Below are 27587 nucleotides of genomic sequence, written 5' to 3' on the forward strand. Positions count from 1 at the left end.
ACTGCGATTATGGATGGCTGCGTGACAAATAATGTGAAGTTCAGGCAGTGACAGAAAACAGCAAAGATTAAACGATATTGAGAATAAAAATCCAATTCTGTATCAGTTAAAAACTAGAATTGTTAACGATTAGTTCGCGTCCACACATCTGACATGTTTATCTGTTGTACTTATTCCTGCACTTACATCTCCGTCGTTTTTGCTCACATGCTGGCAAAAGTTCTTTGAAATAGCCTGATATTTTTTGTTTTGACGCACGTTCCTGACACTGAAAGATGATCCTTGCTGTCCCCGAGCGAATGTTGGCGCTCGTTTTTTTTTCCACTGCAACTTTGCTGCGCGTTGTCTCATTTTATTAGGCTACGTCAACAAGACAAAAGATGTGATGGGCTAGGCTACTCATCACAAAACAGCAAGTAAAAAGACAACATTTTTAATCATAACATGTACATTTATATAGTCGCCAGTGGCGATCTCAGCAAAAATATTACTCACAAATTAATATTTTTAGTCGCAGTCTGGAGCCCTGAATTATGAGAATCAATTTGGCAAGCAACTGTGCAAAATAGCAGTTAATGTGAGTTGCATTGTGAGATGTATTCTCATTCCACTTTTTTCAAAAGGCTCGCAATGGCAGAAAAAATACATTTTAGGTTTCACTAAGACTGAGGTCAGTGTTTTCTACAGAGCTCTTATCCATTTGAACGACCAGGGCATACATGGGCTTTCAGGGAAATGCTTGAATTTCATTACTTTCAGTCAGCCTACAAAAAAATTTGACCTTGCTGGTGAATGTACTGTGTGACAAAAGCCTGATGGTGACAAGCTGGGCACTTTCTCTCTCAAGGAAAAAAAGGAATATAAATAAGGGGAAGAAAAACACCTCTGACAGGAAGGTTTAATAAAAAACAACCTGAGGAGCATGTTCTACGCCAGTCTACAAATGGATGGCACTCCAGTGCATCTGCTTACTCAACACAAGCACAATGGGGCACCTAGCACAAGTGCACAGACAACAGGATGAAGAAAGGCAGACACTTGAAGACTGCCACATACAAAAATACAGCAGTGCAAGGAAATCCCCATGTGACAAACCCATGGTTCACTGTAACCTCATAACAACCTTCTTTGAAAGTGCAGATGAAAAGACTCATGAGCTCATGCTGCTATGATCAAGAACGTCTTAGGACTGTCAGAAGCCTTCAGGTTCAAGCTGAGACCCTGGAAATAAATTTGGCAGCAGACTTAAAGGTCTGCCCACCATGTTAATAAACCGAATGGTTAGACCAGAACCACCTGAATTCTACAGTATGGAGATAAAATGGTGTCAAAACTGATTTAACAAACTTGTGAATGTGAATTGGCTCCCACAATTATGAGTATTTTAGCTGCATACTTTTGGGTGCCCTACACAAAAAATTTGTGTTCCTTGTCACCCTAGGTTAAATCGCTGTACCGGGGTACCAGATGTGCCGAAACAAAAATCAGAAAATTGTTTTAAAGTGCAGTCTATATTACGTGACGTAGTGGCATTAATGCACAAGCAAGTAGTGCAGAAGAGTGATGGAAAGGGTCTCTTTACCAACCCCCTGAGCAAAATTGATTTGTAAAATTTTATATGTCTATTAAATTGAAAGTGCAATTTTGTATGTGAAAAACAAATAAAATAAATAGTGCTTTATTGTAATTTAGTTGTGCTATTGGAATTTGATTTATTATTTAAGTGTCGTTAATAAGGTTTAATAATTTGTGTTTGTAAGGCTAGCAGTTTTTGCTGTGGTATCGAAATTACAATTGAGAATTGTAAAATTTCATGGTTATCTAATATGTTGGTGTTATAACCTTATTTAAATATACAAGGATACCTGTCGGGATGGGCAATATGGCCAAAAAAATTTGTCACAATGAAATCTTTCATATCAGTTGATATTGATAATTATCACGATGCATGTCAAATCTTTATTTCTTTCAAGTTTAAAAGCAGATTTTTGCTTCTAAGTGAAAGCTGTAGAAACCAGACCATTAATAGTGGTTTAAAACTAGCCTACTCTTTATTGTCAGAACATGACAAGCACTTCACGTTTTTCTTTGCACTTTTCCAGTCTTTTTTCCTTACAATAAATATCTTAATAGAAAAAAAATTCTTAGTTTCTACATGTGGTTGATATTGTTTCAAATCATGACACAGGTTTGTGTTGCCTAACTTTGATGACATCTTCAGCACAGTTTGCAGTGCAGGCTGAAATATTAATATTACATGTTTTATATCTTAGAAATGCACATTTGACAGTAGCTTGAGTTAAGAACTTAAGATGCTGATGTACATTTATGTTCATTAACAAAAACAGAAAAAATCTGTAAAAAAAAAAATTAAAAACCTACTTTTTATATGGTCAAATTTAAATATTCAGAGTTTTCTTAAAATGAACCATTGGTCTTCCATAGTAACATGCATTTAGATGATAACCACAGGTAAAACCATGCATATAGCCCCTCACTACCATGGTAAATATATGGTTAAATATATGGTTTCTATGGTATTTGTAAGAAAAACAGTAGCCTAAATACATTTCGAATAAATGCACAAACGCTATAGCTTAAAATCACAAAAAAATACAGTAATTATATTACTCATTTAAAACATGTCTACATTAATAATATAGTAAAATTTGATATTAATATATCCCACATTTCCTCCACAATACCATGGTGCAGTTAGTGTCACTACAGTAAATCCATGGTAAATGATGGTGATTTGTAGATTGAAAAGCCTTCTGACTGTATTGCTGCAGAGTGTTTCTCCTGTTCGTCAGCATTTTATTAATTACTTTTCCGTGGCGGGTCCAGATAAAAAATCCGTAACGTTCTATAGTTGCCATACAACTGACTATTTTACTTGGCAGGAAAACATCTCAAAGCTATGTAATGCATCAAAATGACACAAAACACCACAACATAAATACATTAAGCTGACCTGTTGTCCGTATTGCATTCCGCTCATGCCCCCAGGAGTGCGGCCCTGCATGCCCATAGGATATCTCTGGGGTCCTGGGGGTCCATAACCTTGTCCTGGGTAAGAAGGACCCTGTTGGGAGCCAGGAGAAGGTCCCTGCTGCTGAGAGTAAGGGTTTCCAGCACCGTAGTGTTGCCCTCGAATTTTTCCCACCTGGTCCATGGGGACGGGAGGCTGAAAAAAGAAAAAGAATAAAGGTAAGAGCTAATAATTCACCTGCACAGTTCTAAATCAGCTAGTGCCATACTGGAAGTGAAATTATTGTGGTACGATTCAGCTTCCTTACACGATTGATCCAGCTGCACGCCAAGCATTTGGATCATTAATTTTCTGAAGCATTCACTTAAGCATCTCTGGTTAAAATGAAGTCAATGGTGATCAATTTCAAGAGAGGCTTGTTTACACTGTTAAGAATGAAAACAATCACAATGTCACAACAGTATTAGCTAGAGCATAGCGAAGGGACACCACCCAAAATCAAAAATAGATCTGTACGCTTCAAAAACAGTGCCAATGAAGGGAGGGAAAATTGGCATGGAATGAATGAGAGAATGAAAGCAGCGGTTCTATCTGCCAGGCCATCCTGAGTGTCAGCGGCTGGAGACTGGATGAACACTGAACTTCCCTTTGAAAACAGACAAGAGGAAACAAATGTGTATGATGACTGAATGGTGACCTGAACACCAGCTCACAGGACAAAGAGAGATAAAGAATAAAGTCTCTGGTACTACAAGAATACAGTGCTTGGAAATTAGGGAAATATGACAGAGACACTTCCACTTCTAGGCAGAAACTGAGATCATCAACTGAAATTGGCAATGAACTGCCCATCTTTTTTCTACTTGTAAAAAGGCAGCATTTGCTTTTAAGTGTTCTCAAATGAACTGAATAGTAATGTAAAATCTGAATCAGAAAGAACAAAAACACATTGTTCATGTTAAGGATGTGACAAGTCTACGTCAAAGAACTGGTGGCAACGAAAGCCGGCTGGGCCTAAAAGCAAAACAATGCTTGAACACACTGCAGAAACAAAATAAAACGGCCAACTAGCATGTGCGTTCTCACGCCTGCAGCAGGTATCATATTCATCAATCAAAAAGGGAAACCGAAACGAAGACTGTAGATATTAAAAAAAGTAGAGGTCGACCGATATGGGTTTTTTCAGGCCGATGCCGATGCCGATCTTTTGAAATCCGGGTCGGCCGATGGCCGATTAATGCTGCAGATTTATTTTGGCCGATATTTGGCCGATTATGTGCTTGTTTTTAACCTCTTGAAAGATAAAATGTAACATAAATAATTACTTAAGATAGACAAAATTTCTCAACAAAAACATTTATTGAACACACTTGACCAATCTGCACTTGTACAAAAGACAAAAAGACCTTGAGATATGTTTGGTAATTGTACCTGAATGAATTGAAAATTAATTTGCTACATTTCAGATTAATATATTTGTTTTCCTTAAAATTTGAATTAACAGTAACTTAAACACTTTGCAGTTTGAATGATGTCTTGTATAAACAAAATGACGGTGTATGTTTTTATGTTTCCACTGATCGCATCTGCGCCTGACACACACACACACACAAATATAAGTAAACACTTTAGATTTTAAACACGCGACTTTTCGATCGCGCCCGCGCCCCTCTCTCCCTCTCTCTCACACACACATCATATTCCAGCATTGCAATCTTTACATCGCAGCCTGCTTCCATAGACAGTATAGCCTGTTTCAGAGCTAAGGCGGAGCTACAGATTAGGTGTCCCCAGAGAATGTCTAATATGGCGGGCTCTGGTGTCCCCAAAGAACCCGCGTATCTAACAGTAGTTCCGCATTACATGAATTAATTTGCACGCGAGTTTTATTTATTTTTATACCATGTATTCTCTGTGTAAATGTCACCGAACCGTGACGCCCGTACCGTTTCGGTTCAATACGAATACATGTACCGTTCCACCCCTAGTCTACAGTGAAATACAGTCACACATTACACTGACCAGCATTTTAACAGTGTTTAATCCAGCTGCTAGCTAACGGTATGCTAAAGTTAACTGCTGACTAGCGTCACGTTTCTAACGTCCGTTTTCAGAGCATCCAAGAGAAGCACAGGCATAACAGTAGCACTGAAATGAAGCCCAGAAATCCGCATTGATATTCGGTCCGGTAAATAACGGTCGTTAAGGCACCAGTGCCGTATTAGCACCGGGTCTGTCTGTAGCTACCCAACCCTAGCGACGACGCTAGCAAAGCAAAGCCAGTCCTTTAGTGCGTTGGTGACTTTTTTATTACTTATTTCTCTGCATTGAGTGACAACCCTCTCAAATATAAGACACACAAAACAGAACAAATAAAAGTCTCAGATTCTCTGTCTGTAATTGCAAAATTCTTGCTTACTTATTGTGACATGATCGCAACCCTACTGCTGTGCTAATGCAACCTCAACTACGCTATCAATATCCAAAGTAGCCGAACGTCATGTCGCCTATTCATATTTTTTCTCGAAGTTGGCAGTAACATATCAAAAGGTTTTAATTAAATATAAAGGAGTTTTCTCCAAGGAACTTAGCTCCTTCCTTAGGCACTGGATGAGGTCTGCTCACTCTGCTGGAGAATGACTCTAGGCGCAGCGTGCGTCGAACACGTGTTCCACAACAACAACAACAACAACACTAGGCTGCCCACAGATGCGCCCGCCTAATAATCGGCTTGATACACTTGGATATTGGCCGATGCCGATTATGTTAAAAAATGCAAAAAATCGGCCAATTAATCGTCCGACCGATTAATCGGTCGACCCCTAAAAAAAAAGTAAACAAACCAGCACTTGCTTGCCATTTTAATTAGCAATTACTTTCTAAATTCCAGGCAGCTCGTTATGAAACTATTTAAATTTTGGAATGCTCAGGCAAGATTACGTAAAATTAGAACTGCCTTCTGTCTGTGCAGTCTTTCATCACTTTTGCTTTTATTCTCGTGCACTGACTCGCTAAACTGAATCAGAGCAAACTCTCTCACCAATGACCCGATGCCGATTCAACATGCTGAACCAAGCAAATTAATGCCAACGTTTGCCTGACAGAAGCTCACTGATGACAGTAGGGCTGTCAACTTTAGTCGTTTAGTCGACTAATCGGTCGATGCCGTCTTGGTCGACTGACATTCTCATTGGTCGACCAGTTGCATTTTTTTTTTTTCACCAATAAAGAAATTTTCATTGATTTGCTCCTTGATATTTATTCCTTTATAAGCAGTTATATATTACTGTATTCTAAATATAATTAGCCTATGTTTTATCCCCAACTTTAAATGCTTTAATTTAGGCTATTTTGTAACAGCGCCACAGTTTAGCGCACCACGTAGAACACTCGGGAACCGTACCTGTGGCTGGCTGCACTGCTGCTTCGCGCTCAGTAAGGAATATAGGTAGTAATCTCGATGTGTCTGACTGTCCGTTTGCATTTTGATTATTTCGAGAACCGTTCATCCAATCGACTTAATAAGGGAGTGCAGTGTCGCATTTGGTGCAATATAGACAGACACGTGAGACACGACAAGTTCAGAATTAATAATAGTAAACAACAGAACAGCGCGAGCGGGAAGCGGCGCATCTCACGAGAGCAGGGCTTATATTCTCCGAGAACGGACACTGCACTAGTGATATAAAACGCACACAGTCTGTTAACTTAAGCAATACTTTTAAGGTAGTCTAATATTTTTCTGACTAACAAATTACTGACACAGTAAAGGGTAGATTTAAATAAAGAAAAACGAAATTTAAATAAAGAAAAACGAAATTTAAATAAAGAAAAAAACGAAATTAAAATAAAGAAAAAAACGAAATTTAAATAAAGAAAAAACGAAATTTAAATACAGAAAAAACGAAATTTAAATAAAAAAAATTAAATTTAAATAAAGAAAAAACGAAATTTAAATAAAGAAAAACGAAATGTAAATAGGCCTAAAGAAAAACGAAATTTAAATAAAGAAAACACTCCCGTTGCTGGAACACTCAGGCGTCGGTTCTAGCAAGCACGCGTGTTCCACGTGGCCCGAGCCGCGTCTTAGACGCTTGTCTCACGCAGGCAGTGTGCAAACTCCAACCTGTTAACATGGGAGCTGAAATAAAAACAGACACGCCACAGCAGCTGAGACGCTCACGCCAGCAGCCAGTGTGTCGCCGGCCTTATTCAAGCGCGAATGAGAACCGTTTCGCTGGGGATCCCAGGTGTCAATGAAAAAAAAACAAAAAAAACATGTTTTTTCGTTGTTGTTTTATAAATGCTCTATGACAATTGTTGAATAAATGTTCAATCAAAATGCAAAACATCGCGTCATTTTTTATTTTTTATTTTTTTTAGTCGACTAATCGTTGCGCAGGACAGGACTTTGGTCGACTAAGCTTTTCTTTGGTTGACTACAGCCCTAGATGACAGTGAGGTAAATGAAACATGAGACACAAACATACAAAAATATACACACAAAATAAATAAATAAATAAATAAATAAATAAATAAATAAATAAATAAATAAAAGGGGTGTAACAATTCACAAAACTCATGGTTCAGTACGACACAGTGGTGTTACAGTTCGGTACGTTTTCGATACGGCAAAAAGAAAGAAATGCCAGAGAAATTTCCTTTTAAAAAAACTAATTTTTTCCTACATCTTGAAACATTTAGTTTTATAAATGGGGGTAATCTTTGAACACAAATAATGTTTTGAATGTCATCACATTCAAAATAACAATTAAACAGGATAATTTTTGAGTTTTGAAGTGCTGGAAAAAGATGCGTGACGTAGGCCTACTTCAAACTTCCATGGTGAATGTTGCCGGTCTGTGGACTTAAAGCCTATAACTAGTTCATTCATTGCACAATGTTTCTCCTGGTTTCCACATCAGCGTTGTTTGATCTAAAAAGAGATATACGGTTAATAACGGAGAATTTTTAATGCTTCTCACTAGATCTCACAGCGATGTTATTACTTCTGTGGCGAATTCAAATGCTTTCTTTACTAGATCTCTTAGCGCCTTGTAGTAAGTGTCGCTTGATCAATATTGGTTAACGCTGCACTGACATTGGTCCAAACTGATAAACAGTGAACAGCTTCATTTCGCTTTCATTACGTTTGCCATTTGATGTTCGGCAACGTTGTGGTAGTCGCACCAGCGTGACTGCTAACAAAATTTTGGTCACACCTGCAGGAAAAATGGTCCAACGAATCGATCTGTTTGTAATGCGTACCGAACCGAAAGCCTTGTACTGAACGGTTCAATACGAATACGTGTATCGTTACACCCTTTTATTAATTATATATTAGGGATGTGACGGTGAGGATTTTTCCCACCAGTTAATCGACGTGTGACAACACGGTAACACCTGCGGGGTAGGGCTGTCACTTTACGTTCGAAAATCGATTGCACAATCGATCGGACCAACCAACACAAGTTTCGAAAACGAAAATAGGGAATCGATTTTAACGGTCTTTTCTCGGAACGCGTCCAGTCACGATACGCCCGCGGCGAACGCGCGTCACACAGCAACTCTGACGCCTCATTCCCGCAGGAAATTTTTACGCGCATAACGCGTCTTTGCATTGACTTAACATTGAAATCACTCGCGCCTGACGCGCTATTCGCGTCCGTTGTGAACACACCATGACAAACAACACACATTATAGGCTACTTCTGCATAATGTTTCTATTTTTACTACAAAAATGTGAATTCTGCCGGTATTCAGACAGTCTCATGCATACAGATACAGATTCGGGCTACGGTCAACAATCGCCTACATAGGCAACATTTGTTTGACTTTTCTAACCGTAAACACAGGCACGTTGAAGACTGCAGTAATGTTTTTCATTGATGTTATGGCAGTCCACTCTGCTTATTGCTTTTCGAGAATGTTGCACTCCTGTTTGTCATTGTGCACGAAACTTCACGCCAATAAATCTACAGGAATATTGCTGACTTGTGCGCGTCTCAAGCGCCCTCTTTACGTTCGTCCTAATGCCTGTTAGTTGTCCGTGGATTTGCCCATATTTGGCGTTTAAAATGGAAACGTCTTTAGACATGAAAAATCAATTTTACAATCGATTCAATGAACACATACGTCTCAAAAATCGAACAGGATTTTTTCACAAAAGTGACAGCCCTACTGCGGGGGCTTTTAAATCACTAATTTAAAAGTCAAAATAAAATGCGCGCATCCGCATGGGTATTCATAATGGTGCAGAGCAGCACTGTTTTGTTGTTGTGTTTTTCATTAAGAATAACAGGCTTATGAACTCACCATTCAAGCAATCCGTCTCAAATTGGCGCTAATTTGACAGCGAAACTGAAATGCGCACGGCCGCACGTGTCCACGGTCCAGCAGAAAAGACCCAGCGTTTTTCTATAGGAACGAACTGAAAATGCTCGCCCTGTTATGCTTTTACATTTCGCTTTGTCACCAAATATTCCGCTGTCACCTTGTCAGTCAGTACCTCACTCTCGTGATAAATGATATCTGACTGTGCTGCGATTCTCGTTCGTCTCACTCTTTATTAAACAGACACTTTGCGTTTAATGGTGTCTGTTCTCTAACTGAACTTAATTTTATATTTAAAAATAAATAAATAAATAAAATAGATGGTGGGTGGCGGTGCCATGGTGGGCAAGTGATGTAACCAACAGGATGGGCATGGTGGGCAAGTGACTATTGTAGCAAGCCTAGTACTATACAAAAGTCTTAGACCTGTTAGTATCTTCACAAAAAAAATGGTTTTAAGCCAGTTATTTATATCTTTTGCTGTAGTGTGTCAATATTAGCAGGGAACTACACTGCGACCAAAATGGTCGCATATGCGACCTTTTGAAATGCCATTGCGACCCTAATTTTGAATGGGTCGCAAATGTATCACTGATTATTTTTGTACCTGTTTTAGGCAATATGCTATGATTTACTATGAGCATTTATTAAAACAGAAATGTGTATTTTAAGAATAGGCCTACGTTTTATAACGTGCTCTGCGCATTCAAAACTTCAGCCCCACGACTGTTAAGTTACTTAGATTAAAACGTAGCCTGTATCAGTGCTGCACGTCTATGGTGCTGCGCGAGCGTCTCTCTCTCTCTCAAAAACACGGACGCGCGCACACAGATAGAGAAGATAATTGTAAAATGAAAATTGACGGGCTATAGTTTACATTTAGTATTTAACGTTTTATATTTTAACGTGTTCTAACGTGTGCGTTCCTCAGCGCGTACATGTGAAGCTCACATGCACTAAAAGCCTGTCTACCAGCGCCTGGATACTGGACTAAGTTATCTTTCGAGTCGTATTGTGCTTATACTGTTAAATACACACAAGGTTTACATAAACAAAGTCGGTTATGTCTAAAGTGAAAGAAAACTTGAGAAAAATGAGTAAATCTGCTTGTCAAATGCGTGTATATTAGACGCTTTGCGCGCAACTCTTAAAGAGACAGTAGCAATAGTAAACACGCTGCCGCTTGTCCTTAAAGGGATAGTTCACCCAAAAATAAAAAAATATCTCATCATTAACGCACTCTAATGTTGTTCCAAACCTGTATTAATTTCCTTCTAATATTTTTCTAATATTAATATTTTGAAGAATGTGGCTATCCAGTAGCTGGTCCCCATTGACTTCCATAGGAGAAAAGTCACAGGAGTACATCAACTGTTTGGTTACCCACATTCTTCCGAATATCTTTTATTTTCAACAGAAGAAAGAAACTTATTCGAGTTTAAAACATCTTGAGAGAGTAAATTATGACAATTTGAATTTTTAGGAGAACTATTTAACGTTAATAAAATAAGTATCAACGTATAATTTATACAGTGGAGTCTATTTTGTTTTATTTTCATATTTGTTAATTTAATTACTTTCTTCAATGCTACTGTTAAATACACCTACTGAAGCTGAAAACATAAAACACTGTTTATTTAATTTGTATATTAAGTTGTGTATGTGTAATGTGTATCTTTGATCTTAATATTTAATAACAAAGAAAATAATGACAAATATTTTTATCTTTGCCCCTTTCTGCCATTTTTTAATATACGTTTTGTTACCTAAGGCTTTGTTTTTAAAATGTGGACATTAGTTTGGCTGTAATGCTCAGTCACAAAATAGTAAAACCAACATAAAAAATAATCGTGATAAAATCGTGAAACGATATTTTTGCCATATCGCCCAACCCTAATTGGAATAATAAATTAAGTAGCCTATCTTAATTGTACACAATGTTCCTGTTATTTATTTTTTTTTTTTTACTGTTTTATGCCATAACAGCAATATTAATATCGGTTATTATCGGTATCGACCACAATTTTCACATCGGTGCATCACTACTTAAGAGTTCAGGAGTCTGCCCATCTGTGCCCATAGCTTGTTGAAATCCATTTAGCAGAAAATCTATCCCATTCCCAACCAATGTTAAAGAAAACAAGAAGGCATATGGTTTAAAAGATGGCAAGTAAAATAAAAAGCACATCTGTATGTAATAGTTTCATTATTGTTCATTATTATCCAGAGCGGCTTACTTTAAATAATTTGTGCGACCAAATCATGTTTTGCGCAAGTAACTGAAAAAGTAAGTAGCGCAAGTGCCACCAGTGGAAAAGGTTAGTGTAGTTCCCTGATTAGGGATGGGCATTTCAAGCAAAAAAATTCGAAGATCACTGGGAATTATTCGATTAATATTCAAAAAAAAAAAAACGCACCCCTCCCCATATGCTCACCAGTAAAATGGCGTTCACTCAAATCCTGCTCCAATACAGTAGGCCTACTATAGCCTAAGTGTTGTATAAATTCAAGAAAACTTATTTAGTTTCATAATTACGTTTAAATAATATAATGTTATTTTTTTTTGTTTTATCTATGTTGATTATATGAAAACTGAACGGCATGAGTAAGATCTTAAGATGTGCACTATATCGGGAGACATTTGGAGTGGGTCAGACATGATTTTGACCACTTCATTAAGTTTTGTTTAGTAGAAAGCTTTTATTTAAAGTGAATTTTGTTTTGTATAAATTGTATCTTAATTTTAATCAATGTTTCATCAACCAATTGTCTGGATTTAATAAATAAGCAAATATAGCAGACAGTATAATCAGGACATAGAGGCGCCCGCGTGATCACTTTGCACGTGAACTGGAGCTCGTCTCATAACAGAGAAACTGAGTGTATAGGCTACTTGCCTCACATGAGAATAATAATAATTCTCTCTCTCTCTCTCTCTCTCTCTCTCTCTCTCTCTCTCTCTCTCTCTCTCTCTCTCTCTCTCTCTCTCTCTCTCTCTCTCTCTCTCTCTCTCTCTCTCTCTCTCTCTCTCTCTCTCTCTCTCTCTCTCTCTCTCTCTCTCTCTCTCTCTCTCTCTCTCTCTCTCTCTCTCTCTCTCTCTCTCTCTCTCTCTCTCTCTCTCTCTCTCTCTCTCTATATATATATATATATATATATATATATATATATATATATATATATATAAATTCTCTCTATAGGCACGTTCATAATACTGCAAAGATTGCGAGTCAGCATCGTCAACATCTTTGCAGCCAAGTCCGACACTGACACAGAAAACACTAGTTTATTAATAAACAATTAAAATGTCGCCTTGCTATATTTGACACATTCACAGTCATTGCTTTTGCCGGTTCTTTGTGGCAAGCTTTATGCGTGCGCTTGAGTGCGGAATAGGCTATATATAGTTATTACATACATGCTCATTATGGTTTAGTATTCTTTCTCCAGTATATATTTATTTAATTAAATTAATATAAATATGCGATTAGACTAATGGCTTAAATGAACAACTACTAAATGACTAGAAAAAACTTTAGTCAGTAATTAGGACATTCTGGGTTGAGCGAGCGGTGCTCAGTGCTCTATTCCCACCATGAAACGATTATTTTGCGCGGGCAGGACTGAGCGATCGGAGCGTAATCTTCAGAAAGGCGCTCTCCACTCTGGAGGAAATATTACCACTCTGATCACATGCTCTGGTGTTAGACTAATGTGTTCTTCCTCTGTTGTCTGATATGTGATTGACAGTTTTTATGTTCGTTATTAGCGTCACCCTCTGGTTAAATGAACGTGTCACCACCGCATTAGCACTGAAAACACAGGGATTTTTCTTTTTCTTTTTTTTTTCTTTTTTTTACAATAATCGCACAACTTATTTGATATTCTACAATTAAATTAATCAAATATTCGAAAATCGTGACTCATCCCAAGTCAGTATCAGTTTTCATTTCCAAACATTTATTTTGCTATTAATTGTAATATAATTACAATAATCCAGTGAGACCTCTGTATGCACAAGGAGTCTGACAAAAGCGATATGCTTCACACGGAGATCTGACCTCACCATCGAGTCCATCTGGGATTACATGAAGAAACAGAAAAAAAACAGACTAAAATCAGAACTGTGGGCAATGGCTCCAAGACACTTGAAGAAACTTTCCTTGCAAAGCTACCTGAAAAACTTGCAAGCATACCTGGACAAAAACTGTTTTAAACGCAAAGGATGGTCACTCAAATATTGATTTTAGTTAATAGATAGTTAATTGATAAATAAAATCCATTTATGACATTATATTTTTTTTGAAAGCATCCTCACTTTACAGCATTTTTAAACACAGTACTGTAGCTTTGCAGGAATGTTTCTTCAAGCATCTTGAAAATATTACCCTAGTTCTTCTGGATTTAGTCCATCTCAGTTTTTTCTGTTTCTTCATGTAATCCCAGATGGACTCGATGATGTGAGATCAGATCTCAGTGTGGAGCATACCGGCTGTTGTCAGACTCCTTTTAATGCATCGTGTTTCCTTCTGGAGCATGAGTGAATATTTGAACTTTTTTAATAGTTGTGTTTGAGTCCCTCAATTGTCCTCAGTGTGAAAAGATGGATCTCCAAATCTCACAATCACTGCTGGAAAGGGTTCAATATGCAAAAGATGCTGTAAAACTGAAGAATTTGGATTTTCCTAAAGAACTTTGGGCAACCTAACTGCTCACGACAAACAAGGGACTCAAGAACAGCCATCACAAAACAAAAATCCAGGATCATCTGGGTTACGACACACAGTATTAAGAATTAAGGGTACATAAACTTTTGAACAGGGTATTTTTTATAAATTCAGCTATTCTTTGTCTTGGACTACTTCTCATAGATCACTAGGACCAGTAAAGGCACAGAGAGACAAGGTAGGACAGTTGAAGTGGTAACAGCTGTGACCACAGCAAATCTTTAATCGGCACTGCTCCTCCAGAAGCTTAAGTAAATCTGGGCACTTTTTCTTCTGTCAATATGAGCAAAAAAAAAAAAAATGTTATTTCAGATGGACGAGTGATGGGCCGCAGCGGATGCTTCTAGTGTCTGCTCAAGTTAATTAATTGGAGATATTTAGTTTTGTAGCCCACAAGTCCAGAATGGAGATAGTGTTGAGTTAATTGTTGACGGTACAGCCATGTTTACTTGTATATGAATAGAAGATGGCTTCTACATGCCGTGATAAAGCAGTCCAGACAAGGTTATGGCTGAGATCAATGAGGCCCTTGACCAAGCAGGGAACTACACTGCGACCAAAATGGTCGCATATGCGACCTTTTGAAATGCCATTGCGACCCTAATTTTTAATGGGTCGCAAATGTATCACTGATAATTTTGCACCTATGTTTTAGGCAATATGCTATGATTTACTATGAGCATTTATTAAAACAGAAATGTGTATTTTAAGAATACGTTAAGAATACGTGCTCTGAGCATTCAACACATCAAGTTGGCTTCAGCCCCGCGACCGTTACTTAGACGTACCATTGTATCAGTGCTGCGCGAGCTCTCTCTCTCTCTCTCAAAACACGGACGCGTCGCGCGCACACAGAGAGAGAAGATAATTGTAAAATGAAAATTGACGGGCTATAGTTTAAATTTTGTTCTTGCTTGTTTTGTTTTTTTTCTTTCAAAATGTCAGAAAGCATTTTGTATTATCCATCCGTGTTTTTAAAATTCGTTAAATGACGGACGTTTTACTGTTAACACAGCCCTCGTTATATGTCGGATTCGTCTAACTTATACTTGATATTATTTTTAGAATAAGTGATTCGTTTTTGCTATTATTGGACCCCTGTCTATTCATTGTCAACTGTTTTCTATAAATATGTTTGTATTGGCTACATTTATTCCGCTAATGCGTGTCCTGTTTAAAATGTGCAATGTTCAAACGCAAAGACAGCACGTCACAAATAGAAGCTCTTTTCCCTGTGCTATTTAGTGTCATATTTGGAAATTAGAATAATAAATTAAGTAGCCTATCTTAATTGTACACAATGCTCCTGTGTTTTTTTATTTTATTTTTTACTGTTTTCTAGGGGTTTCTTAATTTTAGACAAGTTGACCAGCACACATTATATGCAATGCAATGCAATGCAATATAATGCATGTGTCCTATGTGTGACATATTTTGCAAACACAGGTAAAGATGCCCAATATCAGTCATTTCTAAAGTAAAAAAAACAAAACAGTGTTTTGGAAATATCTCTTTATTTGATAATCAGTAGCCTAAATTTGTTTTCTATACAGAGATATCGGTATCGACCATAACAGCAATATTAATATCGGTTATTATCGGTATCGGCCACAATTTTCACATCGGTGCACGTGCATCACTACTTAAGAGTTCAGGAGTCTGCCCATCTGTGCCAACCATAGCATGCTGAAATCCATTTTGCACTTTGTGTACTGTATTTTCTATTGCAGTAAATCTATCCCAACCAATGTTAAAGAAAACAAAAACATGAAGGCATGTGGTTTAAAAGATGGCAAGTAAAATAAAAAGCACATCTGTATGCAATACAGTTTCATTATTGTTCATTATTATCCAGAGCGGCTTACTATAAATAATTTGTGCGACCAAATCATTTTTTGCGCCAGTAACTGAAAAAGTTAGTTGCGCAAGTGCTACCAGTGGAAAAGGTTAGTGTAGTTCCCTGCCAAGTAGATAAAGGAGAAGAATTATGTCTGAACAAAGATCTGAGTAAATTTCTGACCCTAAGTTGCCATCTTCATTTGTATTCTTGGGATTTTACATAGTTAGAATATGCAAGATTTAATGCCTCATCATTAAAGTCCTCCTGTAGTCAATAATTGTATCCCTTAAACTCATCTTTATCTCATATTTAAGCATTTTTCCTTGATTTTTTTTATTTATGCCTTAAAACAGCTTGAATGTAACTACACCCGTGCCTTGTTTAGTATATGCGGTTCTATGAATATGCAAAGTAGTCCCACCTCCACTCACTCACACTAGCTCAGAGATCCACTTGTTGATGATCACACGTTGACACGATTTCAAACTGCGTTTTTGACGCCATCTTTGGTTCACTGCAGTTTTAAGAAGAAAATACTCAGCAATGGTGTTGACTTATGAATTTACACATGGTTTGTCAAAGCATATTAAAAACACCCCATAGATGTACATATAAACAACATTAAAACCTTGATTTCCACCACAGGAGAACTTTAAATAAATACATATCCAGTAAAAAAGAACAAATTAATTTCTGGATGTTGCCTTTAGGGAATGGCTCACAAATAAAGACAGCAGGTCAAAAGATATCTAAATCCTCTTTCTGTCTAAGACCGTGATAAACATGCAGTTGTGAGCACATACCTGCATGCAGTCTAAAAACGCTGAGGTTGCTTTCACACAGCATTATGTATTTGAATTACCCCAGGGCTCCCTTAAGTGCGGGAATGAGGGTGGGATGTGACGGCGAGAGAGAATAACAGTTGTTCAGAAATGAAGTGCTTTTAATTCATCCTCAGGCAAGGTCAAAGATAAGCAGCACCATATCTCACAGTCTCATTTTTAAATAGACAAGACATACTTTATTGAACCCTGAGGGGAATTCAAGGATTTCCCACTGCAGCATTACTCACTGAGGGCGAGAGTATCCCCTTTCACTTTTTTTAATGAATGATACTAGTTCATAGCAACAATAACAAGGAGCCAGTCATGGGATTTTCTCTTGAAACACCCCTGGCTGTTCCTAAAAACAAAACCATACAGAAATCGAAATGAAACATTGCGAAATTAAATCAAATGAAACCGCAGTCATTTAAAACAGGATATTTAAGGAGAAATAAATGCAGGGAAGGAATTACTTATCAGTAGGGATGGGACGGTATGAAAATTTAATATCACGATTATAGTGACCAAAATTATCGCGATTATCAATATTATCACGGTTTTGTTAAAACGAGATGAAAGTGTTCAAAAAGAGTTGATGCTCACACTTAAGACATTTCAACAAGTTTTATATTTGAAAATCAACAAACAACAAATAAAACAAGCAGCTCTATGCACTTTTTAAAGCATTTCCTGTAATGACGGTCGTCAATAGCAACACATTATAACACTGCGCACATCCATTGTAATGGCCACCTAGTGTTAAGTAGTGTTCATGACATGAATGTTAATGTGCCTTTAAGATAACTTCTATGGCGTACGTTATTGTATGCATGCTGTTTTTATGTGAGCGCGCACGCACAGTGAGAGTGAGATTGATCACGCAAAGAGGAAGATGACCGCTCTACTGCTGACCGTTGTTTTATGCGTTTACTTCCACTTTGATTTGTCGCGTGTTTTAGAGTGTTTTCTTTTCCCTTTTAACATTCGCTCTTCGACATGTATGAAGAGTGTGCTTAACTGAGAGAAAACATCTATAAAAGTCTTGTGGAACTACCAGTTCATATGCACTGTCACGTATTCTTCATCTGGGCAGACTTCAAACTCTCTGACAGACGTTACACTATGTATCACAATGGACGCGCTCTCTCGTTTCATTCAAATAATGTTACAACTTGCGTCTCCGTTTGTAATTGTATTGAAAATTAAATCAGAGTTGATTTATTGTTTACAGAGTTTGATAATATTGTTGTGATCATCTTGTCTGAACGATTGTTTTGTACGCTGTACAAAATGGATTTATAAACAGGTAAGATTTAAAACATTAATCTCAATTCAATGTCCCCGTAATTATGTGGTAAAAATCGGTGTAATAAGTGTATAATGAATATAAATTATTATCCCTTAAATGTCACTCTTAATAGTCTTGTTTGAACTTGTTAGTTCGTCTTTGGCTAAGCCACTTGCTGCGAACTTTGTGGAAGCTTCATGTTTACTTCAAGTGATTGATATAAAATAATTTAAACTTAAAACAACATTTTATGCCCAATTATTTCCCAGACGTAGTTTTGGTATTGAGGTCAAAGTTAACTTGCCTTGCGTTCGCTATAAACAGTGGGTGATGGTCACACAAGACGACTCGGCAGATCTGAAGTTATTGCAGTGACTTTTTCTTGTGCTTGTTCTGCTGACAGGGTGGCCATCCTCGATAGAGTTTCCCTCAGGACTTTTGTTAAAGCCAAAATATGACCACACCTCAGAATTGGTTCTTTTAAAAGGCTGAAAAATCTCCCGAGCACGGTCACTGCCTTCCGCAATTCCTTCTTGAATAAAAAAAACATTGTGCGCCGCGCCTGCGTCAGACTGTTGCTGGCTGAACAGGATCTAAAATCGCGATAATCAAACACGGTTTTAGTGATAATTAAATTTTAAACGATATTACTAACCAACAGTACATTTTATCGTGGTTTATCGTGAAACCGGTAATCGTCTCATCCCTACTTATCAGCAATTAACTAGATGAAGAATAATAAGAAAATTGTAATTTGCACATTTCAAAAAAACAAATAATTTACAAAACATTTATAGTCTTTATAGTCACTTTAATCAATTTAATGCATATCCTTGTTGAATTAATTTATTAACTTGTTGATCTAAAATTTTTGAATGCAAGTTAATTTTGATTCCATGATGACTCAAACACATTCAAATATTGTCATTAGGGTGTGTAAATCTCTTAAAGGGTCATTTCACCCATTTGAACATTGTTTTTTATTTAAAGTGGGTCATATATGTAGTCGAAATGTAAAATAATTTTTGAATTTGGTGCCTTCGTGACCGAGAAAAGACAAAAAATAACTTCAGGACGCATTTGTATGAAAGACAACAACTCCCACAATGCACCACATTGCACAGCTCCGCAAACCACTCCCACTAATCCAGAAAGCGCATATCTGCCTATAAGAGAAATCACTCTTCCGTCTACAAGGCTAGCTACTACCAGAGCTTGAAATTCATTTCACATTCACACAAAATGTCTAGTTAGTTGGCGAACTCATATAGTGCATTACTCCTCGTTTGTATTTCTTTCGAAAAGGTGAATTATTGCATGGTACCTGGATGTTCAGTCAGAACATATGCGGTGCGAAACTAGGATAGTTCTCAACACAAACGTCCGTGTCCTCGTCTGATTCAGAGATTTCGTCCAGGAGAAATTGTCATCGTTGAAATTCTTTGCTGCAGACGGACTCTATCTCTGTGTTCGTAGCGGTTCGTAGCTGCATTGTGAGATCACCGGCGCCACCAGTCCGCCCTAATTCGAGCCAGTCCGGGCTCCTCGTCCGCGGCAGGCAGGTCTTCTGCCTCGGCTGCTCTTCGCTATAATGCGGCTTGTAAAGGTAGCCACAAACACCTGATTCAAGCATCAGACTTCCGAAATCCTCTTCTTCTATATCATATTGAGCACTCTCCTCCGCTATTGTCATTACTTTACATCTGTCTCCACAGCGCCTGTTAGCTTAGCTTCAAACAAGATGGAGGATATTGCTTTCAGTTTCAGAGAGTAAAGTCCCACCCACTGATCTGTAATAGGTCTGTAGCGTGAGCGCGCCCCACCCTGGGAAAGATGAGAAACTAGTGTCTGTAGTCTTAACAGAAATCCCCCCCTCTAACACTTCCTCCTACAATGACGCAAAATGACGATTTTTGCGTCATTGTAGGAGGAAGTGTAAGAGGTAAATAACAGATTTCTCCCGTCTCAGGGGAAAATGAGAGAGTGTTGCACGACCATTCAATAGTATGACTGGGTTTCTAACAATGCAAAGCTTAATGCAAATGGGTGAAGTGTCCCTTTAAGTGATTGGACATGACATCTCTTCTCTGTTAAAATAATGTTACAGCTCAGAGATACTCGTGCTATTCGGTTTCTCTCTCTCATCCTCTTCCTCTTCCACCAATCAATCGCTCGTCCATGGCTGATTTCCTTCCTCTCTCACTCTCTATCCAAAAAGGCAGGGAAAAAAAATAAATAACTGCAATTAGCACATGGCTAATCTGCATAGAGGAAAGCCAAGCACTCTTGGCAGAGGAGGTTACACCGGTTGGAATGTCTCACTGTCTGTTAGGGAAGGGGGTGTGGACCGCTTTGTGTGTGTGTGTGTGTGTGTGTGTGTGTGTGTGTGTGTGTGTGTGTGTGTGTGTGTGTGTGTGTGTGTGTGTGTGTGTGTGTGTGTGTGTGTGTGTGTGTGTGTGTGTGTGTGTGTGTGTGTGTGTGTGTGTGTGAGGTCGGGCGTTGGAGTGAAGTATGATAGCACAGATAGCGCCGGCTCTACTGAGCCAGACAGATGGATTGGGTACGGATGATAAACAACTGCTGCTAATTTAATCCTCCACACGAACAAACAGTCCAAGCCTACAGCAAAGGACTATCGCTGTGCCAAAACACCAACACACACTAATACAAATGACATCACTCAAGTGTAGGTTTATCCAGTAGCGCAAGTGTGGAACAGTTAGCGCTGGACATGCACGTGGAAACAAGATTTCTACTCTTTAGTGTAAAGGATCCGGTCATCTCCAAAACGGCATCCTTGAAACTTGTATGCAACGTGCTAGGTTACATACTATTGCTAGGTTCATACAGAATGTGGATGCTTTTATATATTTATTACATTTTTATGTATTTAAACGTGCTGAAGGCAAATTTTCACTGGCCCACTTGTGTTTGACCCTGTATTCTAAAAAATAAGGTTATGACCACAATTTTAAATACATTTTTAAACAATTCCAATACCACAGTAAACAGTCAGTAATAAAACAACAAATTAAAAGCAATAGCACAAATAAATTATATAGAACAAAGACTGATAAAACAATGAACAGTGATTTAACAATGGGTTATAAAGTTTTTGTTCTATTTTTTTGGTGAAACAAGAAATAATTTCAGGGCTCAACACTACGATTCTTCTACTGGCCCGGTACAATGCAAGTAAATCACCGAACGGGCTTAGCACGTTAGTTGGACTTTTAAAAAAAATTGCTATAGAGAGGAGTATTGTTTTAAATATGATAACTATAATATAACTCTCTCCAATTTTATGATTATAATTTTCTAGGCCAGCACTCTTAAAGTTGATAAGTATACTCGAGTGAAGCCTGCTCCTATCCACATTTACTTATACATATGTATGTACATATACATATATACAAAAAAAAAGAAAAAAAGAAATAATCCTTCCGGAAACAGGGCTTTTTTTTTCTTTCAGGGCTTGGGCCCTAATAAAGTTAAAACATGTTTTGAAAAAAAAAGAAAAGAAATCTATTTAAATCATAAATCGAATTTTTTGTGGAAAAAAATCAGGGATTTTTTTTTTTAGGCTATATCGCCCAGCCCTAACGTTCAGATATTTAAAAAGCTGTGCAATTTCATGAAGATAGATTTGGCTGGATATATATATATATATATATATATAGTAGGCTATATCAGTCTGGAGAGTCAACTAAAACATGTACAAGCCAATCACTATTCTATTGCCAAGGTGTGCGTAGAGGGTTGCGGTCGGAGAAGTGGTTAAAATTTTTACTTGCCAAAATTCGCTAGCCCCACCACAAAAAAAAAAAAAGCTTTAAAAAAATTGGTTATTGTCATTTTGACCCATGTTACCTTAATAAATAAGTACCTTAATAAATAAGTAATAAATAAAGACACCAAAAACTACTAACCCGACTCAGAAATTTTAAATATTGTTAGTAGAGCTGCACCGATATGAAATTTCTCAGCCAATAGCGATAGCCGATTATTCAGAATGATATCGGCCAATGCCGATAGTTTGGTTTTTCTTATAAAATAAAAAATAAAAAAAATCTCCAAATTCTGCAAAATATAAAAGGAACCGTTCACTTGGTACACTATAATATTAAGAGGCTAAAATTAACAGAGCTATTATATTCAACTGCAAGGCTATTTATTTCTAGATAAAAAGCTGGAATGTTTGTATAAAACTGAGTTACACATATAAGGTAGTTTTCATAAGCACTTGTCGTCATGGCAAATTTATTCAAACATACATATATAATTAACTACGGAAGCCCTGAACCGCAATGTAAAAAAAAAAAAAAAAAAGTGTAAAAAAAAATCTAGCGTTTCGAGAATAAAGTCGAAATATTTCGAGAATAAAGTCGAAATATTTCGAGAATAAAGTCAAAATATTTCGAGAATAAAGTCAAAATATTTCGACTTTATTCTTGAAATATAATAAATAAAGTCAAAATATTTGGAGAATAAAGTCGAAATATTTGGAGAATAAAGTCGAAATATTTGGAGAATAAAGTCGAAATATTTGGAGAATAAAGTCGAAATATTTGGAGAATAAAGTCTTCCGTAGAAGTTGCTTGTGTGCTTTCCATTAATTCACATTTGCTGCACAGGCTTTATTGCGTGTGCGTGCGTGCTTGGATCTACACTGGATCTACACAAAATAATAGCTTTTTACTTTTATCTGGGCTTTCAACAAAAGGAAATTCTACAGGTCTACCAACATGGCATTAGGCTATAGGACGTATACAGTGCCGGAATAGACTTTAGCCTACAGGCGAAAACACTTTTCAGACTGGATCAAGATATCCAGCTTTATGAATGAATGAATGCATGAATGAGCCATTTATATAGCGCTTATATGTCTACTGTAGGCCTACACTTAAAAGCGCTTTACAATCATTTCAGGGAATCTCTCCTCAACCACCACCAGTGGTTATTATATTTGAGGAAATCATGGGATCCAGCCAAATGATTGGATACAGAATGATGCACTTCAAATGTATCCAGAACGTATTTACGATGAAGAGGGAGACAGTGCGGTTACTGTTAAGTGTTCTCGACCCAGATAGTGTTGCCTATTATAGACGAGCACGAAAACGCGTCAAAAACACTGCCACATAAAGTTTCGATCAGATTGTGAACCTACTCCGGTGGAGTGGCAACGCCATGGTAATGCATGTTGGTAGATTGGCACCTGTCGAATTTTCTTTTTGTTGAAAGCCCAGATAAAAGTAAAAAGCTACTATTTTGTGTAGATCCATGTCCGAGGCAGTTCAAATTTACAAGCGCATTTCTTTACACAGACACACACACAAAATTCAGAACTGGAAACACGCCCTCTGCGCCAGTGGACGCGCGTCGTTATGAATGCACACACACGCAGCTTCTACGGAAGACTGTATTCTCGAAATGTTTCGACTTTATTCTCGAATTACTAGGTTTTTTTTTTTTGGTTTTTTTTTTTTAAAGGAGTCATAACCTAGTATTACCTTGGATACCTACTGCTGTATTATAGTCTTTCAGGCCCTTCTAAAAAAGAAAAGTGGAAAAAAAATAAACAGAGCTCCTTAGACCCTTATTTCTGAAGGCATTATTGTCTCGCGAGATCTGATGCGATATTTTGGCTGTCGTGGACGGTCATTTTAATAATGCAAATGAGGGGCGCGTTGATTGGTGGCAGGAAGGAGGGGGGTTGACATCGCAGGTAACGCTTTAGCATATCATTCCAAAATGGCATCATGGCGCAAGTTATGAATGAACCCGACCTGGCCGCGACCGGCTTCCCGGCCAGTGTATAAGTATGAGGCGCCGTTTAGGGCTTAAATCAAACTTCATTCACGCACACATATATGAAACACGCTTGCATATATACTAAGTAGTCACACATACATGTATATGAACTCTCCACGCACATACTCATATGAGACGCGAGCACACACACACAAACTCGCGCACATACTCATATAAGACGCGAGCACACACACACACACAAACTAGACGGCGCCTCATATAGGCTATAAGCGTTAGGCAATCAATAAACAATAGCCGAATTCATGATGATCTCAGTCATTTGTTGTTTGCAAAGTAACGTTAGCAGCCATTCCCCATGTTTACCTCGAAGCTAATACTCCCGCTAGCATACAATAGCCGCATTAGCAGTTTGCTGTTGTTTGTTCCACACAGTAGAGCAATAAAAACTCAGTCTTACCGTTTCAATTTCAGGCAAGTCTCTGATGGTTGGAATTGCACCTTTTTCCAAACAGAGCTTCGAGGCCAACTTCGCCTGATATTGCCCCAAATTTGTGTATGATTCCTGTGTGAACTGTTTAGCGCAGACTCCTAACGATAAGCCAGTTGAAAGGGTTGTTGGGACAGCGTCATTAAAAATGAATTTCATCCACTGGTCCCTGATAGTTTGGTCCGTTTTTGGTAGAGAAAACACATTTACATGTTGTTTGTGGCAGTCAACCACAGAGCAACTCAGGTGTGTACTCGTTTCTCCATCTTTCTCGACTGAACTGAATATGAGGGGGAGAGGGGCGGGCTTCCCGCGGCATAGGTTTACGGTGTCCATATATGGGGTATCCTGCCCCGTCTTGACGTCAAGAGGGGGCTGAAATCAAAATCTCGTATTTGAGTGCGCGTGCACGCGCGCTGGTTTATTTACCCTGAGGTAAACAAACGCTTCACTTTTAAATATCGGCTTCCCGGCCAGTGTATAATCGTTAGGCAATCATAACATACATTGATTCTCGTGGAAAAGTGAAAATTGCAGGTTATGACTCCTTTAACTTTGCGTTTCAGGGCTTCCGTAATTACAGTAAATCTCATCTAGCTTTTTTTGTTTGTTTGTTTTTTAAACTAACTTGCAACATTAAGTGATATTGTTCACAAGCTGTTTTATTGACATCTTTCCGCGGTAAGTGATTACATGAGACATGATACGGATTTCGTTAAGTTGTACTGTACCTTTCAACTTACCTTTGGATATTCATGCATGTGATTCATAGGGTCAAATAGAGCCTGCTTTTATGTAGCTGTTTTTAGCTGTTAAAGTGTTATTGTTGCATTAACCTGCTCAAACTAACTCAACACGAGAGATTTCCTTCACACACAGTGAAAGTTGCAGTCTGACACTTTTTTCCACACCCTTTTGATTGACGGGATATTATTGGCACTGATCATTGGCTGTTTTTAAACAATCAGCCAATAGTGAAAATTGCTTTTATCGGCCGATACCGTTTGTTGGCCGATACATCGGAGCATCTCTAATTGTTAGAGACAAGTAAACAGTAGTAAAATAACAAATAACCAAATTACAAGCAAGAGCACAAATAAATACAATAGAACAATCATGTAAATTAAATGAACAGTGCTTTTCAGGTACAGAAATTGCATAAAGTAATCAAAATGTTAAATAACACAGCGGTGTCTTTACTATAGAAATTATGCAAAGAATAAAGATTAGGCTAATCCTTAAAGTTAAGTTAAGTTGTTCAGCCAAGAGCAGTGAGCGATATTTTTTTCTTTGTCCTTGTTAGATTAACATTAGTGACAGACAGACAGCAGAAGATTGACTAGGCTGCTGTCACTGTAAGAGCTGCACGGATCGACTGTTTACTACCATACTCAACATTACAGGCATTTTCACATAATTTGGTGTGAATCTGTCTGTTCAGGTGCAAGCAGATGTGACAGAGAACTCAATTCAGTTTTTCTGCGCTATCTGAGGCGTATTTTTTTGTGTGCTTGCTTCGGACGTGTTAAGCACACAAAACTTCTTACACAGCGCGCGAGTATCAAACAGAGTTAAAAACATGTGCAAATTATATACTTTAGTGATGATGCAGCACTGGCCCAATCAGGCAAGTGACAGTTCCGTCTACTGTCCCAAGCGTAGGGCTGGACGATATGGCCAATCTATATAATCACAATATATTTCTTAATTTCGGCCGATACAATATAATTCCGATATCGATATGAACAATAAAAAAGCCTAAGGAAAAACTGCCAAGAACGGCCACAACGAATGTCTGTACCTACAAACTTTTGAAAAATGTATTTGCCAAGTCTCTGAAACCTCCTCCTATAAAACTATATATTTTTTTAGAAATAAAAATGGTACAAATAAATTAATATTTTATTTGTATTTAACCTTCATACAAACAAAAAATGTGAAATTACTGTCAAATAAACATAAGACTCAACTTATTAATATTAATATCTTTAACTTTAAACTATAGGCTAACATGGGTTGATTATATTATTCTAATAGATTGAAACAAAAGTGCTTCAGCCAGGATAAAGAATATGAAAAGTGCTCAGAGTTGCTGTAGAAAAAAAAAAAAAAAAGAAAAAAAAAAAGAGAGCAACAACAAAAACAAATGTTGCTGAGGGACATTTTGATTGTTGATGACACCCTGAATTCATTCCGATTGATGAATCTGAATGTAGTTCACATGAGCGCTAAACAAGTGATCGGGTTGATGTGCGCGTTTATGTCACAAACTTCAAATCGGAATTGATTTTTTGACATGCGCACACTGCACAAATAGAGTTTCCCGCTGTATAAACTACTCAGCGTTTGTTCCCACACATAATTACTATTCTCCTACATTGATTCTTTATTTGTTTTAAACAGCTGACTTAATATCTATCCATTTCTGGTCATAACAATGAACCAGGCATGAAAACAGGTCAGGGGTAAAAAAGGTGAGAAGGATGCGTCAGCAAAAAATCCAATCCAATCAACTTTATATATATATATATATTTTTTTTGTGTGTGTATTATATATATTATATAAGCCTACATGCCTGGACGTCACACAAAACAAAATCCTACCTGTAGCCTTTCACCATCCACTTATTTAGCTGCGGTCGCATCAATTGACATGCCATCTCCTTTCCCCTTTCTTTTTCAATTTTTAGCCCCCGACAGCTTTTTTGCGTTATCCTTCTTTCTCGACGACAACTCCCTACTCGTTCCTGCTCGCTCAGCGCTCACGGCGCCTGCGCCCGCGCCCTCTTGTCAAAATAATGACATTGGCAACATCGCTGTCTGTATCTGACAGGACAGTTAACATTGTAAGCATTGTAAACTTACCTCAGGCTTGCTTTCCGACGTGCGGTTCTTTGTTCGGCAGTTGTCCAGTTGTCAGACTCGCGGTGTAAAAGACTTTGAAAACAATTCTGCCCTACCAGGGCTCCAGACTAACTTTTTTTATTAGGAGCGCTGTAGCCCCTGACTTAAAATTTTAGGAGCGCAAGCAGAAAATTTAGGGGCACACCTTAAATCACCTTGCAATGCAATTATTCACATTTTCCCCCAAAATAACTGTATTACTGACAAATGCTTTGATAATAAATAGCCTTAACGTACAGAAATTACAATGTGCAGTTTTATTTTAAGTTCACAGGGCTCCAGACTAACATTTGAGGGCAGCGGCACTAAGTTCTACAGAAAGTATTTGGTAGCACTGTGGGATGACAAAGCACTGAGCTTAATTTGAGGTGTATAGATAAAGTTAACTTTAATTATTATCATTCATAATGTCTTAATAT

The 27587-nt window shown here is 37.7% G+C and overlaps 1 protein-coding gene across 1 annotated transcript in view; it reads right to left on the reverse strand.

The window, feature by feature from the left end:
• The window catches only part of arid1ab (AT-rich interactive domain 1Ab), a 110259-nt gene that overhangs the window by 59336 nt on the left and 23336 nt on the right, over positions 1-27587 (reverse strand). The window contains exon 2 of the mRNA XM_081377340.1: positions 2975-3187. Coding sequence (XP_081233466.1) covers positions 2975-3187 — 213 coding nt within the window. The remainder of the gene's footprint in view (positions 1-2974; positions 3188-27587) is intronic.

Source organism: Scardinius erythrophthalmus (genome assembly GCF_964197995.2).
Source record: "Scardinius erythrophthalmus genome assembly, chromosome: 10".
In the NCBI taxonomy this organism is placed as follows: Eukaryota; Metazoa; Chordata; class Actinopteri; order Cypriniformes; family Leuciscidae; genus Scardinius; species Scardinius erythrophthalmus.